Source organism: Myotis myotis, unplaced genomic scaffold (assembly GCF_014108235.1).
Source record: "Myotis myotis isolate mMyoMyo1 unplaced genomic scaffold, mMyoMyo1.p scaffold_m19_p_1, whole genome shotgun sequence".
Lineage (NCBI taxonomy): Eukaryota > Metazoa > Chordata > Mammalia > Chiroptera > Vespertilionidae > Myotis > Myotis myotis.
Window position 1 is genome coordinate 188,667,348 of NW_023416313.1, and position 18,439 is coordinate 188,685,786.

At 42.0% G+C, this 18,439-nt stretch overlaps 2 protein-coding genes across 11 annotated transcripts in view; one reads left to right on the forward strand and one right to left on the reverse strand.

The window, feature by feature from the left end:
* FBXO34 (F-box protein 34) overlaps positions 1 to 18,439 on the forward strand; it is a 118,984-nt gene that overhangs the window by 71,723 nt on the left and 28,822 nt on the right. For 4 of the 10 annotated variants that reach the window (XM_036307972.1, XM_036307954.1, XM_036307964.1 and 1 more), the window contains one exon: positions 10,420 to 13,593. In XM_036307972.1, the coding sequence (XP_036163865.1) occupies positions 10,430 to 12,526 (2,097 nt within the window). In that variant the 5' untranslated portion in view covers positions 10,420 to 10,429 and the 3' untranslated portion in view covers positions 12,527 to 13,593. Of the gene's footprint in view, positions 1 to 9,123; positions 9,256 to 10,419; positions 13,594 to 15,796; positions 15,874 to 18,439 lie in introns of those variants that run through there. The other 6 variants (XR_004967375.1, XR_004967378.1, XR_004967369.1 and 3 more) reach the window with 4 other exon arrangements.
* The window catches only part of ATG14 (autophagy related 14), a 79,547-nt gene that overhangs the window by 21,279 nt on the left and 39,829 nt on the right, over positions 1 to 18,439 (reverse strand). The window lies entirely within an intron of this gene.

Consider the following 18,439-nt stretch of genomic DNA (forward strand, 5'->3'; position numbering starts at 1 on the left):
TATGCACTTCTTAAGTTGTTTTTTGGGGGAGGATTATAAGCTTAGAACAGTGCCTGGCACATGGTAAGCATCTTAGAGCTATTAAAGCTGTTATTCTAGTGTGAAATAGCTATTCTATTCTCACTTGTTTGTATCTGGTATCTTTTATCTCTAGTTCTACATTGGTTTCTTTCCCTAGGTATAAGACAATTCTCTTTAAAGAACAAAACCTTTGCCATAAAACTGACATGATTTTCTTGGTGATAGCCATGTAAGTTAGCACTATGCTTTTGGGAGTGCTTGGGCAGGATATATCCAGTCATAAAAATACTTAACACTATGACTCAGGAATTCCACTTCTGAGAAACTTCTAAGGATATACCCTTAAATACATAAGAGATTACATCCATGAAGATGTTACATTATAGTGTCCAGGGTTGGAGAGAATGGTTTAATAAGTTTTGGCATTTACACTTCTATGGTCAGTGGGTTTGAAAACCATGTAATAACATGTAAAATACTACTTGTTATGAAAAGTACAGCATTGTATGTACAATATGATTATAACCATGTTAAGTAAATACATACATCTAGGAATTTCCAGAGGATAAGATTTATAAGGGCTCTCTTAAACCCATGACTTCTTTTTAGATTCTAGTTTTATGCAAAACCGGTTCTAAAGGCCCAAAGTTTACCCTGAATTGAGATTTCTTTATATCTTGTTATAATTGTATCTTTCAACCTATTTGGCTTTAGAAATCCCAGATTTAGTTAAATTCTACAGAATGGGATGGCTGTGGGGTAAAAGATGGAGATAAACCTTCTGTGTACTAATGGAGTAGTTTTTTGTCCAATAACTTGACACCTTGGGCTTCTTAGTGCCTAATTAGTTTTCTGCAATATAGATTTTCTCACATTTATCCCTTGTATATACTACTTTTTTTAACTCTAATATTCAAATTGGCTTTGATAAGTTCTAAAAACAGGTGCCAAAGCAACAATTTTTTGGTCTTGTTTTCTGTTGACACTTCACTTCTTTTCAAGTGGTAATTCTTAACAAAGTGTACACCTTGACCAGCCAGTACATGGACTGCTACTTCAGTCTTGGCTCAACAGATGCTAGAGGAATGTGGTTAAAGGAAGATTAATTAATTACTGAACAGCTGGATGCAGTCAGGACTGTGGTTTAGGTTTTATTTCTTTGGTAAACATCGTGAGTCCTATTTCTGAAGTAATTCTCCCACCCCATCCACCCCCACCCAGGTTTGCTGACAAAAGTCTTAACTTGTCCAATCTTTTGTCTGCATTGATACTGCGAGCAAACTGTTTTTGCTTGGTGCCTTCATATTTGTTAACCTGAATTTTGACTTTTTTATCTCCTTTTTTTCTTTGATAAGCCATTTAAAATTCAGGTATGTATAATGGTGCTAATGAGCTAGGCCAGGGGTCCTCAAACTTTTTAAACAGGGGGCCAGTTCACTGTCCCTCAGACTGTTGGAGGGCCGGACTATAGTTTAAAAAAAAAAAACTATGAACAAATTCCTATGCACACTGCACATATCTTATTTTGAAGTAAAAAAAACAAAACGGGAACAAATACAATATTTGTATTTGCATGTGGCCCGGGGGCCTTAGTTTGAGGACCCCTGAGCTAGGCTATACCCAGTTAGGTATTTGGCTTAAGATCTAGGCACCTGCCCTGGCCAGTTGGTTAGAGCATCATCCCCATACACCAAGGTTGTAGGTTTGATCCCCGGTCAGGGCACATAACAAAGATCAACCAATGAATGCATATATTCTCTCTCTTCCTTTCTTCCCCTCTTTTTCCCTCCCTCCCTCCCTTTCTCTCTCTAAAAATCAAATAAATAAAAAAAGACTGAGGCATCCAACCCCAGGGGTGTGTGTGTATGTTGGCAGACAAGCAGTGTGGTACTGCATTGACACTGTAGAGTTAGTAGCTGTTCTCTTATGTTTCATGTCAATCTTTATTTGGCACCTAATGGATGTTTGAACTGTGTTCATAGCTAGTATTAGAATCTTTAACATTTATTCCCTGGGAGAGATGACCTCTTTATGTCCAAGTTACATTTTGGTCAAATAGGGCATATGTTAAAGCTCTCATCAGTTCTTTGAAAGTACTGCATGTCATGTACAAGTGATGTAAAAAATTGCTATTGCCTTAAATATATATAAATTTGCATAAAATATATATGGAAGACTGGTTTCAAAGTTGCAAGAAGCATCAGCTCACTCAAGGAACTAACAGTTTTTTATGTGAAAGGATAAAGTTTTTATTTTCCTTTGTTTTCTGTAAGAAATTATCAGGAATGTGGAATATCTCAAAATCTGTGGAGGCAGAATTTTCTTAGTAATAATATACTTCTCAAAATATATTAATGATTTTGGGGGTTCTAAACTTTTTTTATTGGGTTTCATTTGGATTTTGATGTTCATTTTAGTCAGGGTTGCCAAATTGTAGATGTCTCATCTGCTTAGGTAGCAATAAATTGTGACGTGCCAGATTTTTTAGAGCATTTGGCATTATGTCACAGGAACAGTAGGAAAAACTTTGTAAACTACTGGGTTAACATAGATAAACATGGTAAATTGAACCAAAATGAAATACTTCACTATGTCTCTGTTCTCCAGCTGTTTGTTTAATAATTTGTAACAGCCTGAACAAGTGTTCTTTCCTTCAGGCCCTCCTCCTTTTTCCCTAATCCAAGAAAAGGGGAGTGGGGAGACCCATGTAAACTAGTATAATATCCCTAATTCAGTATTTTGCAGTACCATTAATTGTATTGAGTATCACTTCTGTTGTGATCACAATAGAATAACAAAGTAGTGGCTACCATTCCCAACTTGTAATATTCTTTTTCAGTGTGTTTTATATACTTTGTTGCCCATCAAGCTTATCATAACTTTTATTTTTTAGAAGTTAGCTTTGTTTGGTCTTTAATCATGATATAGAATCTATACGTATTATAGATAACCATGCAGCAGGTATGTGCTGCACTTCAATACCATTGTGAATTCTAAGAATGATGAAAGCTGTGAGCATTGAGTTCTTTAAAACCTTGCATGTATGTTTCCAAAGGCCATTCTCTGTATTACTCAGTATCTATTAACAGACAATAAAGGATTTTCCCATTAAATTGTGTACTACTAACCATCCGGACCTCCTGAGGCAAAGTTCAGAATTCCCATGAAATATCAGCTTTAGAGAATATTCCTTAAAAAGAAGAAAAAAAAAAGTGAGCTAACTCCCTGAAAAAATTCCGCCCCCAGTATTTTGGAACTCAGTTTGATAAATACCATCTTTTCTGACTTAGGCTGTATTTTGCTGTTTTGTTAAGGTGCTTTGTTGGGGTTGGATGCATTCTGTCAGTGCTTAGAGGCCTATGGAGGGAAGTCTTATCTAATTCCTCTGCCTATATTCACACCCTCCTGGTTTTGGCACTTTTTTCTACTTTACTAGCTGTAGAAGCAGTTTCTACCTACTTTTACATTAGTATGTATGGCTTCCTATGTGATTATGATATGTCTGCTTTAATTCACAGTTCTGTGTAGAGGTTTTACATGGCACTTAAAAAATTGACCCAACTTGAAAGATAAAGGCTCTTCTAAGAGATGCTATCAGAGTTATTTAATTTTAATAAGTTTTATTTGTGTCATAATCAAATCTAAGATTTTATATGCTGTTTTGTGGTGATTTTTTTGTTTTTTGGGTTTTTGGGGGTTTTTTTGGTAGCAAGGAAAATATAGATCCAGGAGATTCTTATCTAATTCATATCTTAATGCCACCACTAACTAGCTGTGGGGCTTCAAAAGTCGTTTTAGTTCTGTTATTCACTTCATTTGCAAAAACCAGGATTTTATTATATGTACATGTTGCTGGAGTTGCTCATCATTTCTGTAATGGTTCAGTGAAGAAGGCAGTCATATAAGATGTCCTCTAGCAGCTTTTACATTTGTAAAGAAATGGTGGATTTATTTACTGTATGCTTTTCCCCTTTCTAAAGGTATCATGGGAAGGGTCTTTCAGGGACTGTTCTATTTTTATTACTCTGACATTTTGTAAATAAAGAGCAACTGCTAATGCTAATAAATGATGACTCCTTTTTTTTTGGAATTAGCCGTCCTGTACTTTTAATGTAATAGAAAGAAACAGAAAGTGCCTTATCTTCTAAACTGTTTTGATAGGCAAGGCACCATAGACTATGAGTCACAAATTAGAAAGCAGGCATCTATCTGCCTTTCATGTTAGGCTTCCTGTTAACTCAAAGAAATTCTGTCTTTTCCATTGCTCGTTGATCAGGTTCATCCCTTCTCTTAAGGCTCTGGGATTTATCCAAGCATTTTCCCTAAGCACAGTTAAATTCTCTCCCATGTCTTCATGTTGGGATTGTATACTATTTTAGTTAAAGAGTTTTTCCAGCTTTTTTGAGTTGAGATCAGAAGTTACAGACTAAAAGGAATGCTGGAATTATTTGAAAGCAGGATTTTGGAGGAAAGGTGTTCAAGTATTAATTAATTCATTGTTGTTTCTCACATTATTCTTGGAAAGGATTTAAGGTGATAGGTGCATACAAAGACTTTCTCCACCCCCAAGTTTTGTGAAAGAGTTGCTAAGGTTCACTTTCTCACCTTCTAGTCACTCTCCCACCAAGAACTCTGGCTCTGTCCTACTCACAATACAGGGCCTCACAGCAGGGTTACCAGGGATCTCCTTCCCTAGCTAACTGGACACGGTTCTTTATTTGATCTTGCTGTAGGATCTAAAAGTGTCTGCGCCTCCCTTTTATGCACATTTTTTCCCTGATTATAACGGTGATATACCACTATTGTGAAATTTTTGGAAAAAGACATCTGTAATTTCTATCCAGAAAACCTTTTCCTCATTTAAATGTTTCTATGACAAATGTCTTATTCCTTTCTTCCTATTCTCTTGTGTTAATCTCCTTACTAGGTAGCAACAACTAAAAATCATTCCAAAAAGGCAGCTTCTGCTTCCCTCTGCTCCAGGTCTGCTCAGCTACCTTTGTTACCATCTCACTAAAAGGTACCGCTCTCCATCTAGTTGCTGAAGCCATAAGACGAGGACTCAACCTTTGCTCCTCTCCTTCAATCTCCATTTATAATAAGTGGCTAAAATCCTGCCTGTTCTTTCTTACTAATTCATTTACTTGTCCTTTTTCCACTCATGACACCTTAGCTTGGACTCTGGTTATTTCTCACCTACCTCAGTTTTCCAAAAGCACTGTCTACTTTGAACCTCTTAGGAATTTATTTATCTCCCTTCAGCGCTTATTTAGCTTTGAAAATCAGGGCTTCTTTGACCTCTTTCTATACCCTCAAAACTAAACTTGGTGCTGAGAGTCCCCTCTCCTCTTCTCACACACTCCTCCCTTCTCTGTATGCCACCATTTAGGCCCCCACCCCCACCCCCCCAAGTATCCCAGCACCCATACTACCTTTATAACACATAATCACATTCTGTTGTAATCGCCTATTATCTGTTTCCTTAAAGGCAGCTTTTAGATCTTAGTCATGATTGTACAGTAGTATCCACCCCAGAATGTTTAGTAAATTTTTCATAATAAATGGATAGAAGGAAATGGGTGGCCGTTAATATGAAAAAATTTTAAAGATGTTATGTTAGTTTTATGGTTCTGGATGCCTTAAAATTTGTATCTTAAAGTGATATGATTGGCCTTTGTTCACCTGTTCCCGTGGTAATGGTTCTGTGGACGAGCTTCCAGAGTGTGAAGTATGATAGTAGGGCAAAGCAGGAGGGGAGCTGATAGGCTGGGAGCTGATCTTATAGGCTGGCTGGAGTGGGCTCCACCACCTGGTATGCAGGGAAGGGTATGCTTTCCTGTGGTAACAGCAGTGTAGCAGAGATGAGATGGCTGTTTAAGTTAGGGCAGTTGTGCTAGGGATGAAGAAGAGGGAGCATATCAGTGACTTCATGATTGGATGTGGGGTCAGGGTGGAGGAATCGAAGTGACTCAACTTTCTGGACTGAGTACTTGATGTAATCATTAACTAGTTTTGTTAGTTTTTGAGATTATTTTTGATATCCAGGTGAGTATGTCTGCTAGGCAGGCAATAGGATATGAGAGCTCATCAGTGGAGAGTCATCAGTTTGTGGTCTTTAAAACTAGAAGAGATCACTTAGATATATGGCTTTCGTGACAATGGTCTAGTCTAGAAAAACAAAACTCTGAGTAACACTGAGTAAGGGCAGGAGAAGAAGAGATCTGGGAAAAAGCAATGTCAAAGAAGCTGAAGGGTTGAAGTTGAAGAGGAAATTTGGTGAATAGGCCATAATTTTTTTTCAGCTTTAAAGAGAATAACAAAATGGGTCTGTCTTTACCTGACTGTCAGGATGAATGCTTCAGTATAGACGATCTGCTTGGCTTTTTGTTGGGCAGTTCCACCTTACCCCTATTGAGGCAGTCCAGCACCCCAGCCCAAACCTGGAACCCATGACACTCTTACACCAGATCTAACACATGACCTTTGAAGTTCCATTCAAGTTAATCTAAGGTTAAAAACAGATTCTGGACCCAATCCCAGAAATTCTGACTCAATGGACCCAGGGATCTTATATTTTACAAGGACATATCTGAGTGTCTCAGGAACAGTCTTGTGTAGGTAGGTGCTATATCTCTGCAATTTATTTAATTGCAAGAGAGCAGGACTTTATTATAGAGAACTTTAAAAATACAGTTATGATAAAGAGATTGGCAACCATGGAAACGTGGCTGGAGCTTTCTGCAGTGTCTGAGGGAGTGAGGTGGGGGTGGGAAAAGCGCCACCGTCTGATGTAATCTATTAGAGATGCAAAGTTTTTTCTAAGTCTTGCCAGGACAGGGTCTTCAAGGCTTGCAAAGGAGAGGAGAGGTTAATATCCTAGGCAATCTTCAGCCAGTTGGGAACTCAAGCCTAAATGTCCTGTCTTCTTCAGGGGACCCACGGTCACCCTGATTGCATCACATGGTTTTGTTAGCTTTTCTCCTTCTATATTGTACCTTTCCTTCCCTCCTTTCTGTTCCCTGGGATCATCTTCTGTTTAATCTGCTATAAAACCTTATCTATTAGTAATGTGTCATTTGAGCTGACTTTACCGGTTAATAAATGCAAACAAAATCTTTGTTTCTTCTTAATGTCCCTGTCTATCAATTTAGCACCTAAAATAATGTGTGGGGGAGGAAGGCAAAGAGAGAACATATTGTGCGATGCAGAATGGTACACACATTGCTCGAGTTTAAATTTATCCACAGACATTCTGTAATAAGATCATTATGTGAGAATTTATTGGATTTTTTAGCAAACTCTATGTCTTTCATTTTATTTAGGAGTTGAAGGGATATGGGGAAAAAAACCCCCAAAATTTTGACACAAATAGCTTTAGATGTGCCTCTTTTTTTCATTTATCATTTATTAATTTACCTATTTTATTCATATATCTTCATATTATTCTTTTTTTAATTAAATCTTTATTGTTCAGATTATTACATTAGTTACTCTTTTTTCCCACCATAACTCCCCTCCACCCAGTTCCCACCCTACCCTCCGCCCTCACTCCCCACCCACTGTCCTCATCCATAGGTGCACGATTATTGTCCAATCTCTTCCCTCACCCCACAACCCTCCCCGCCCCCAAGAATAGTCCATTCCCTTTCTATGTCCCTGATTCTATTACAATCGCCAGTTCATACTGTTCATCAGATTATTTATTCCCTTGATTTTTAGATTCACTTGTTAATAGATGTGTATTTGTTGTTCATAATTTGTATCTTTACCTTTTTCTTCTTCTTCCTCTTCTTAAAGGATACCTTTCAGCATTTCATATAATACTGGTTTGGTGGTGATGAACTCCTTTAGCTTTTTCTTATCTGTGAAGCTCTTTATCTGGCCTTCACTTCTGAATGATAGTTTTGCTGGATAAAGTAGTCTTGGTTGTAGGTTCTTGGTATTCATCACTTTGAATATTTCTTGCCATTCCCTTCTGGCCTGCAAAGTTTCTGTTGCGAAATCAGCTGACAGTCGCATGGGTACTCCCTTGTAGGTAACTGATTTTCTTTCTCTTGCTGCTTTTAAGATTCTCTCTTTGTCTTTTGCTCTTGGCATTTTACTTATGATGTGTCTTGGTGTGGTCCTCTTTGGATTCCTTTTGTTTGGGGTTCTCTGTGCTTCCTGGACTTGTAAGTCTATTTCTTTGACCAGGTAGGGGAAGTTTTCTGTCATTATTTCTTCAAATAGGTTTTCAATATTTTGCTTTCTCTCTTCTTCTGGCACCCCTATAATTCTGATGTTGGTACGCTTGAAGCTGTCCTAGAGGCTCCTTACACTATCTTCGTATTTTTGGATTCTTTTTTCATTTTGCTTTTCTGGTTGGGTGTTTTTTGTTTTTTCGTATTTCAAATCTTTGACTTGATTCTTGCGATCCTCTGGTCTGTTGTTGGGAGTCTGTATAATGTTCTTTATTTCAGTCAGTGTATGCTTAATTTCTAGTTGGTCCTTTATCACAACATCGAGGGTCTCATTAGATTTCTTGAGGATCTCACTACATTTATCGGCGGTCTCACCAGTCTTCTTGAAGATCTCACTACATTTATCGGCGGTCTCACCAGTCTTTTCGAGGGCCTTATTAAGTTTATCGGCGGCTTCTAGACAGTTCTTTAAAGACCTTAAAAGTGTGGTTTTGAACTCTATATCCAGCAGTTTGCTTTCCTCCAATTCTGTCGTTTGTGTCCTGTTTCTTTGTCTCGGCATATTTTATGCTTTGCTGTGTCGATAGAGTTCCTTTCTGCACTAAGTGTCCCAATTACCTGAGGTAGACACTCTTGGTGCACCCCCTTGTCGGCTTTGTGCACAGTCTTGTTGTAATTAAGCCTTGATTGTTGTAGTTATCACTGTGAGGAATTGACCTCCAGGCCAGTTGGCTGTGAGAATCAGCTGTGTCTGCAGTGGGAGAACTTCTGTGCTGGAGACACCCCTCTGGGGCTAGACTTGCTTCAATAAGATCAGAAAAAAAGATCTATTTCAGGGATATCTTTTAAAAGATACCTGGTGTGCCTTAAATGCAAGATTTCTGTTTACTTAGCTGGAAGATACTCATATCCACATTTCTTCTTTTAGCTTTGACTGGACTCTAGGAATTAAAAGTTGAAATGAAAGGTAAACTTGTTCTGGATGATCACTTTCACTCTTGATTATTAAAGCTGATACCTGAAAGCAGTTACCACAGAGGCTGCCACACTGCAGGTACTCACTCAAGTAAGGTTATGGGGTGAATGAGAGGAATATGCTGAATTGCCCAGTATGTATGTCTTAGACTGGTGTCCCCATGAGTGAGAGTAGATGAAAGTCCATGTTCTTAGACTGCTCCTGCCTCACTCCACCAACCTGAGACTACAGATGTTTATTTTGGTCTGTAGGTTTATTTTGTAGGAGACCAGGCATCCCCTACAGAACACTTTCTTGTATAGCAGTGGGCTATTTTGACATTTAAATGATAAGATCTTTGGAGAGATAATCTGGTATTCTGACCTCTCAGTTAATATTTCAATGCAGACTCAGAGTAAGTGACTTGTCCAAGGTAAAAATCATCCTGTGTGGTTAATTAGTGATATGGCAAGGACTAGAACTCAGATCTCTGCATGTAATCATCTTTTTGTCTGATTTTAAAAATGGCTCCCATCTCTACCCCAGGTTAGAGAACAAAACAAGGCACTTTTTTGAATTGATTCCAAATGGCCTGTAGAATTAATAAGAATTAGAGGTTCTAGATTTGACTTACAATACTCACAGAAAAATTGGCAGTGAGGAGATTATACAAATAGGTTATTTAGAAAATCAAGACTAATAGATGGGCAAAGTACATAAGCAAACAAGTGAAAAGTTATAAACATATGGATATTCAACAGTGTGGGAATAGCTTAGAAAACAGTATAATAATTTTGATAAACTTTTGCAATCAATAAAATGCTAGTTACAAATGACTTAGAAATAGTGTTAATCTACTAGGAATTCTGGATGAGTTCCTTTTCTAGTTTCCTTTCTTCTATACTGCCTTCTACCTACTGGAATATATTCTGTAGATTCAGATTTCTTTCTTTTAAGCACTAATTTTATGTATAGAATATTGACTAAATGTCAGTTTTCTGAAATTCTCTCAGTCTGTCCACTGAGTCTAAAATTCACCAACTTATCTTCTGGCCTATACACCATGGAAAATGGTTAGTTTGCTTTTGTTATTCTTGATCTCTATATTAAAATCTAGCTGAAATGAGAGTTGGTAAAGATTTAGTGAACTGAAAGAAAACATTTCTATTATTTGCTAGAACCATCTGAGTGTAAGTAAAAAAAAAAAAAATTTCCTAGAAACAAAATGAGTATCGTAATCAAATGTGTATTTCTTTTCCGTAGAGCCTCTGTTATGCACCTAAAACCATATTGGAATCTGCAGAAGAAAGCACAACCTCTTCAAATTAGCAAGGAAACACTGAGAACTTCCATGAGCCACCAAGAGACTATACATGATGAAAAATGCGAAGCTAGCTACATGAAATCAAGTGTCTTTCCTTCCACATCTCCTGGTAAAGCATTATCTCGAAAGCCTTTTGGGGTCCTTTCTCCAAATGTTCTGTGCAGCATGAGTGGGAAGAGTCCTGTAGAGAGCAGCTTGAATGTTAAAACCAAGAAGAATGCACCATCTGCAACAATCCACCAGGGCGAAGAAGGGGAAGGGCCGCTTGATATTTGGGCTGTGGTGAAACCAGGAAATACCAAGGAGAAAATAGCATTCTTCGCAGCCCACCAGTGTAGCAATAGGATAGGATCTATGAAAATAAAAAGCTCCTGGGATATTGATGGGAGAGCTACTAAAAGAAGGAAAAAATCAGGGGATCTTAAAGAAGCCAAGATACAGTTAGAAAGGATGAGGGAAATCAACAGCAGGTGCTATGAGCCTGAGCCTTTTGCGTGTGGCATTGAGCACTGTTCTGTGCATTACGTGAGTGACAGTGGGGACAGTATCTGTGCTGGGAGGCCTCTGTCGGTCATACAGATGGTTGCCTTCCTGGAGCAAAGAGCCAGTGCTGCTCTGCTGGCCAGTTGTGCGAAAAACTGCACTAACTCACCTGCCGTGGGGAGGATTTCTGGGCAATCCAGAGGTGGGCCTCCAGCCTCTGAGCCCTTTTCTGCCCCAGGAGCTTGTGAAGAACCCATGGAAAGGGGAAATCCTGAGGTTGGTGAAGCCCAGAGTGAGCCAGTCCGCGTCCTCGACATGGTAGCCCGGCTGGAGTCTGAGTGTCTGAAGCGGCAGAGCCAGAGTGAGCCTGGGAGCCTCTCGAGGAATAACAGCTTCCGTCGAAATGTAGGCCGGGTGCTGCTTGCAAACGGCACTCAGGCTGATGAAGGCAAAACAAACAAAGGCGCTTTGGAGGCCCCTGTGTCTGTGGACTGTGGCCCGTCAAGACCTGACCATTGTTCTCTTGAGGGGAAGCAGGCCTGGGATGGGGCTCCTCCAGGCTGTCCCTCATTGCCAACAGGTGTGAGTTTCCACAGGGATAGTGCAGCAACAGAGCCAGATCAGCACACTGCTGTGAAAAACAGCAATAGGTATGATGTAGAAATGACAGAGGAACCTGAGCCACCTTTTCCTCCTCAGACCTGTCCCCAAGCCACTGAGTTGCCCACAGATGCTGTTGAAGAGCTTGTGCCACAAAATCCTGATCAGCGAAGAAAAGAATCTGTGTGCATTAGCATCGCTGTGTCTAAGGTGGAGAGAGACCAGCCTTCTAGTTTAAAGTCCTGTGGAGACCCACTTCCGGGGAGGCTGTTCTTTTTGCTGCCTGGTCAGCAGCAGTCAGACTGTTCCCAGTTGAATGAAAGCACAACCCAAGAGTCTCCAGAGGCCAGCCAGCCTGAAGATGGTGCTGAGGGTGGCAGTGCATCTGAGGAAAAAAGTGTTTCAGCTGATTCGCTCGTCCCAGCGCTAGCCCCTCCTGTGGAAAGTACAGTCCCGGTGCTCGAGGCCTCCAGTGGGAAGAAGCAGGTGTCCCATGACTTTCTGGAGACCAGATTTAAAATCCAGCAGCTCTTAGAACCTCAGCAGTACATGGCTTTCCTGCCCCACCACATTCTGGTGAAAATCTTCAGGCTCCTTCCCACCAAGAGTTTAGTGGCTCTTAAATGTACCTGCTGCTATTTCAAGTTCATCATTGAATACTACAACATCAGGCCAGCAGATTCTCGCTGGGTTCGAGACCCACGCTATAGAGAGGACCCTTGTAAGCAGTGCAAGAAAAAATATGTGAAAGGGGATGTGTCCCTGTGCCGGTGGCATCCCAAGCCCTATTGCCAGGCATTGCCTTATGGGCCAGGATACTGGATGTGCTGCCATCGTTCTCAGAAAGGCTTCCCTGGCTGTAAGCTGGGGCTTCATGACAATCACTGGGTCCCTGCTTGCCACAGCTTTAATCGGGCAATCCACAAGAAAGCAAAAGGGACCGAAACTGAAGAGGAATACTAAAGTCTATGTGAGAGGCGACCAAATGGCTGATTTTTAATACTGCAAAACACCACCTAGACTCACTGTTCAAGTGAGTGTTGCATCTCAGAGCCATCACTCTAGGAGAATCTGTACCTGTTCCTTCAGGACTGCTGTTGGGCATTTTTTCATTTACAAGCTGTACAAGAAAACTGGTCTCATTGTTTTATAGTGGCGCCTCCCATTTGATCCAGGGTGGAAGCCCAGTTTGATTCAGTTGGCTGTGAATAATTATGCCTGTTTTCCCAAATCAAATCCATCCTCAGAGGACGAAGACTTGCCATCATCAAGGACGGACAGAAAAGTTCACTGCAGACTATGCAGGCAGTCCCCAAAAAGGGGTTCCAGAAATTTCTGAGCACTGGCAGGCACCATATTTGAAATAAGTGAGTAGTGTCCTATGGAAAGAAGAGCAGCAGTCATGGATGAAAAGTATGCTTATGAAGGAGAAGTCAGGCACCTTACCTTAGGCCTTGTATGCTTGATCCTGTGAGATTGATGTTTGTGGATGGAGATGGATTTCATGCCCTGTGGTGTTTACAGTGTATATAATGGTTGTGTTTTCACAGGGCTGTGAAAGTGCACATTAAACCCGAGCGCCTTTACCTTAGATGAGTGCTTTTGGCCCCTCTGTATGTAACACTATTAAAACCCATTTGTATATAGTGGACAGCTGACGAAATATCACCACAATGCAGCTAGGATAGTGTTGCAGCTATAATTGTGTGTGTGTTTTTTATTGTTTCAAATTTGTATATCCTGTATAAAATATGAATGTTTTGAAAATAAACTATGAATGTTTCCTGTATAATATATGAATGTTTCTGATAAGAAATTCTAAATAGTTAAGAGTACCTGTTGAAAAGATACCAAATAATGGTTTAACTGGACAACCTTAAAATTAGCATAGAGAACAATCCTATGTTATATTTTAGTGATTCAACAAGATTGAGAGATTATATAGTCAGATTATAACATTCTTGTCTACTTTATTCTGTCTGGTTACAAATTTTTTTTAATTTCAATAAAAACATGCATCTTAAATGGGACCTGAGTTGCAGATTTTTTCCCCTTCTTTTTGCAAGTAACAAAGAAGGATATTGTAAATTGAGTTGTAAGAATTAAAAACTTTTTGAATTGTTATGGGGAAGGGGAGAGATTTTTTTTCTGCTACTGAAGAGAGACCATCTGTATATATAAAAACCCAGCAACTGTAACGCCGTAACAACCAGAACGACCGGTCGCTATGACGTCCACTGCGGCCAGCGAACTGGTTCGATCAGCTGGCCAACCTTCTGCAGCCCCTCCCCCTGGCTGGCCCCAACCCTTATCGGACTCTCCCACCCCGATGGAGGGCGGGGCGGCCGGACAACGCCCCCACAGCCCTTCCCCCTGACCGGCCCCGCTCCCAATGGGCCCCCACCACCCTGATTGGCCCACGACTCCTCCCACCAGCCAGCTCTGCCCCCGATTGCCCCCCCCCCACTCCGATCAAGGGCAGGGCCAGCCAGCCAACCATTCATGGCTCCTCCCCCAGGCCACTGGCCCCCATCAGCCCCCACCACCCCATTCTGGGATCTGGTTGGCCACCCTCCCGCTTCTCCTCCTCCTTACAGGCCTGGCCCCGATTGGGGCCTGGCTGGCCAGACCCAACCTGTGCACAAATTCGTGCACTGGGCCTCTACTTTTAAACATAACAAGCTTACATTTTTGCAGCCCTTTAACATTTACTTTGAGTTTGTCATATGCCCAACAACCTCTGTATTTCCTGTTGGATGAGGTGTTATCTGACATTCTTAGAACTTGTCTGGGCATAATTAGTCAATTGTTCAGAAGTCATTAAGATGTATTCAGGCCTATGATCATGTACTGCTTGTTGGGGCTGGGAGGTTTTGGGCCCCAGAAAGGTGCTATGGAGGATCTAAAAATTTGGTGGCTTGAAATCAAATATCCACCAAAAAAACCCCTTGCAACCTCTGTAAGCTCTGGGCTGTGGAGACGTAGTGGTAAATGACCCAGTGGAGGGGCTGATCGGGAAGTGATGAGTGAGGGCTGTGCTGTAATGGTCCCAAAGGAGAAATATGGAAAGGTTGAGTAGGTGTTGGCCAGGTCTGCCAAGCAGCACCGAAGCCAGATGGAGCAGGAGTCACCTGTGGCTGAGGCGGTGGTGGCCCCTTTGGTTTCTTCTGCCCTTATCCTTAGGCAGTATCTGCTCCTCCCTGAACTACAAAGTGTTTCTTGATGCTGAGCAGGTCTGCCCTGTTAGACACATCATAATGACACTTCTGATAAGCTGGATCCTGCAGGCTCACTGATTGTGACAGGACTGAAGAGAAGCTGAGAACACTTTCCTTCTCTGGTCTTTGGCCACTCAGGAGGCCCTTGTGACACCCTGTCCTTGCCCCATGAGAAGCTTCTGCTGATGTCCACACACCAGGAGGGGCTATTGCACTGGCACCACAGTCTGACTTTGGGCATCAGCAGTGAGAACGAGAAGAATTTTACAAATCCCAGAACCCAAGGTACTTCAGGGGTAGGCAGGGTCAAGAGTACAAGACACAGAACCCTTCTTGGTTTGAAGAAGGGCCATTTTGTGTTTGGGATCAGATTATTTGACCAGCTCTTAAGAATCAGGAAACCAAGTCTGACCCAATTGAACCTCCACGGAACCAGCCCCTCCAGCAGAGATGTGGGGAATTGGGGCTGATAAGCTCCAATGCTGTGTCATGGCCTCTTATCAAGGTTACAGCTTTGCAAACGTGGCTGTTTCTGTTTTCATTTTCCCACTGGATTTTAGTAAAGTTAATGGTGAGCATCCTTCCTCATGACTCACCCCAGCTGAGGTATGCTGGAAATGCTTTTTTTCTTTTAATTAAAATTTTTTTCCCAATTACACTTAATATACATTATTACATTAGTTTCCAGTATAAAACATTGTGGTCAGATATTTATATAGCTTATGAAGTTATATATGATTGACTTATATGACTATGAATGTTGGAAATGCCTTTCAGCCTGAGAGTCCTCTGGGCTGGATTTCCAGTGTTTGTCCTCCTTCCCTGTGGTTTGCTCTAAACCGGCAATCTCAATGGACCTTCCTATTAGGTTTGTTTTGATTCTGAATGTAGGATTACCATTCGGTGTATGGTACGTGCTCAGCAAGTTAGCTATCGTTGTTGGCTCTTAGGTCTACATTTGCTCAGAGTGGACACATAGGATAAATAACACTCTTGCTTGGTTTTCCCAACTCAGCCGTTCCAGATCTGGTTTTCACGTGGGACACAAGCTGTGACTCTGAGGAGCTGAACTGACCCGGAGCAGAGGACACAGTAAGAATAGCCCAACCCCATCTTAGCATGCCCCTCTCCCTGGAGCAGAGGACACAGTAAGAATAGCCCAACCCCATCTTAGCATGCCCCTCTCCCTTTTGAATGATGCGGCAGGACCCAGTTCCCAGTGCTGTGTGTGAACCGTAGAGATTTTTAGCAGGTGGCATCAAAGGGTAGCCCCTCCCTGGTCTCCATTTCTCCCCTGAGGAGAAAGACGCTGTGCTTCAGAGCCCCCTAGTGCCAAACTGGGGAAACTAGCCCATTTTTTATTTCCTTCAACAGTCCCAGGCTACCTACCCCCTTCCTACACCTTGCTGTAGATCTTAGACTTGTAAGAGTAAACAATGTGGGCATCAGGATCCTAGCCCTTCTCCCTCCCCCACTCAAATAAAGAAAACTTCCCCTTAGCTTTCGCTCAGAGGCTCAGATCCATTTAGCCTAGTTTTTATCTCCTATCCCTCACTTCACCATTTGGAAGAAAAACCAGAACCAGAGAAATCTGGAAGAATCAGTGTGGTGAGCCAGCTCAGCCAGGTTCGGTGAGCCTGAGAGGGGACGATGAAGGATTGAGAAAAGACAGGAGAAGAAAGCTGGGTCTGGGTGGGACACTGTCCTCTCTGATGGAGACCTAGCGATAGCGCCACAGCCTGAAAGCCATGTCTTTATTTTATAGCCAGATTCCACGAGGCAAAGTAGGGCGTGGTCAAGATGTTTACAACATTCTTGTGGGTTTAAATCTACTCAATTACATGCACGTGAACTCTGTCAAGCCCACATCACTCAGCCACATGGGACCACAGGTTCAGACCATAGGTTCAAGATTATAACTTATAGCCTTTGGCTGTAATCTGCTGGGAGGGCTTTGCCCTCCAAGCTAGGACTTGCCCATGGCTTTGCCATGAGAGGACTATGCCCTCCTATTAGTCCGAGGCTTGAACCTGCCCAAACACTCTAGCTGCTCTCCACAAATCAGAGAGCATCTTCCCCATCTCTGGGCAGTTTGACTTTGTCCCTTGCCCAGTGGAGATGGCCAAGGAAGAAATGAATTGGAAATGGACAAAGGGCTAAGATTAAATTTCCCGGCCTTGTCAAAATGACTCTCTGAAAGGATCGATCAAATTGACCACATCCCCTTAGCACACTGATGGCTCTGCTCAGGAGGTATCTTCTTTGGGACCCCACCCCCAACCTTGGTCTGCCCACTGGGTTTGGCTGGGTGTACCCTGTGCATCTATCATTTCATTCCCATTTTTGTATCTGGACTTCACTCTGGGCCCAGAGAGGGCAGCTTGGTCATGCCATCCCCCGTGCCTCCAGTACACCCTCCATAACATGTTTATATTCCCCTCTAGTGGCCATCTTAATATGTGGGGTACAGGCAGATTCTTACTGCTCTGGGTTGTTTCCCATCTAGTATGAGAAACCTGAAGGGAGGATAAAGGGATCTAGGAAGCCCTCCTCTGGCCACAGCTGGCCCCATGGGAACGTTCTTAGAGATGCTCCACGGCAGCCTGAGGACTTCTGCTGGGTAACAGTCAGTGTGCATTTGGTGTGATCTGGGTTCTGTTGTTGCCAGGGGCTCCCCTGGTGGCAGGCTGCTATGGGCTAACTGCAGAAGGTGAGGTTACGCATGATGTTGGAGTTCCCTTCCTGGGCTCTGTCCAGCCCTCCCCTCCCCTTCTAACTGGAACTTTTCAGGGCCTCCCTGCCAACGTTTTTGGATTGGCTTCCAGCACTTTTTATTACATGGGCATTCCCAGGCATTTTCCAGAGCTTTAGTTGCCTTCATTCTTTCTTCACTCAGCTGACTGGCTATTCATCCTCTCTTTCATCCCATAGCGTGCCACAAAAAAATGACAGAATAAAGCCACTCTGCACCAAAACCCTTCTTGCCATATATCACAAACTGCACCAATAAGAGCTGGTGTTATCTAGTCTTAGTGTCTGTAAGGGCCCACATCCCTTTAAGTGCATTCTTTGCTGTGCTAAGCACCCCACATGACACTCTGAGAATCTGAAAGCTTCTATCCCCGTTTTCCTCTGGGTTCAGACAAGCTAGTGTTGCAATCTCTGTGAGTTGGTGAAAGTACCTATGTGAGAAATGTGCAATCCCTTGCATTGACATGCACGCCATTCCTAAATTTGTGGCCATAGCTGGTGTTTGCACAACCTCATGGGAAGAATAAACATCACTGTGGTTATGCACCCTTGGGTGGCATCCAGTGTATTTATAGCTAACTGGCTTAAGGGAAACCAGTTAGGCAGCACCCCAATTTTAGATGGCTTATTTGACCTTGGTGTTATTTTAAAAGGAACAGAGCCTCTTGAGTTGGTAGCTGGGAGCAGAGCAATGGCAAATATACACTGCAACAACCCCCTCAAAGGCCCTACATCCCCTTTTTAATTAGCAGGGAACAGATATCAGAACCAATTAATTTTAGGTCTCTTTGTCTCAAATTTTTTGGATTAAGGAGGACTATACGAAAGTTAAAAATTACAAAGTTCTAAATTTTGCTTTCCTCTTTAGAATGATAAAACACAGCAGGGACGCCAAACCGGTTTGGCT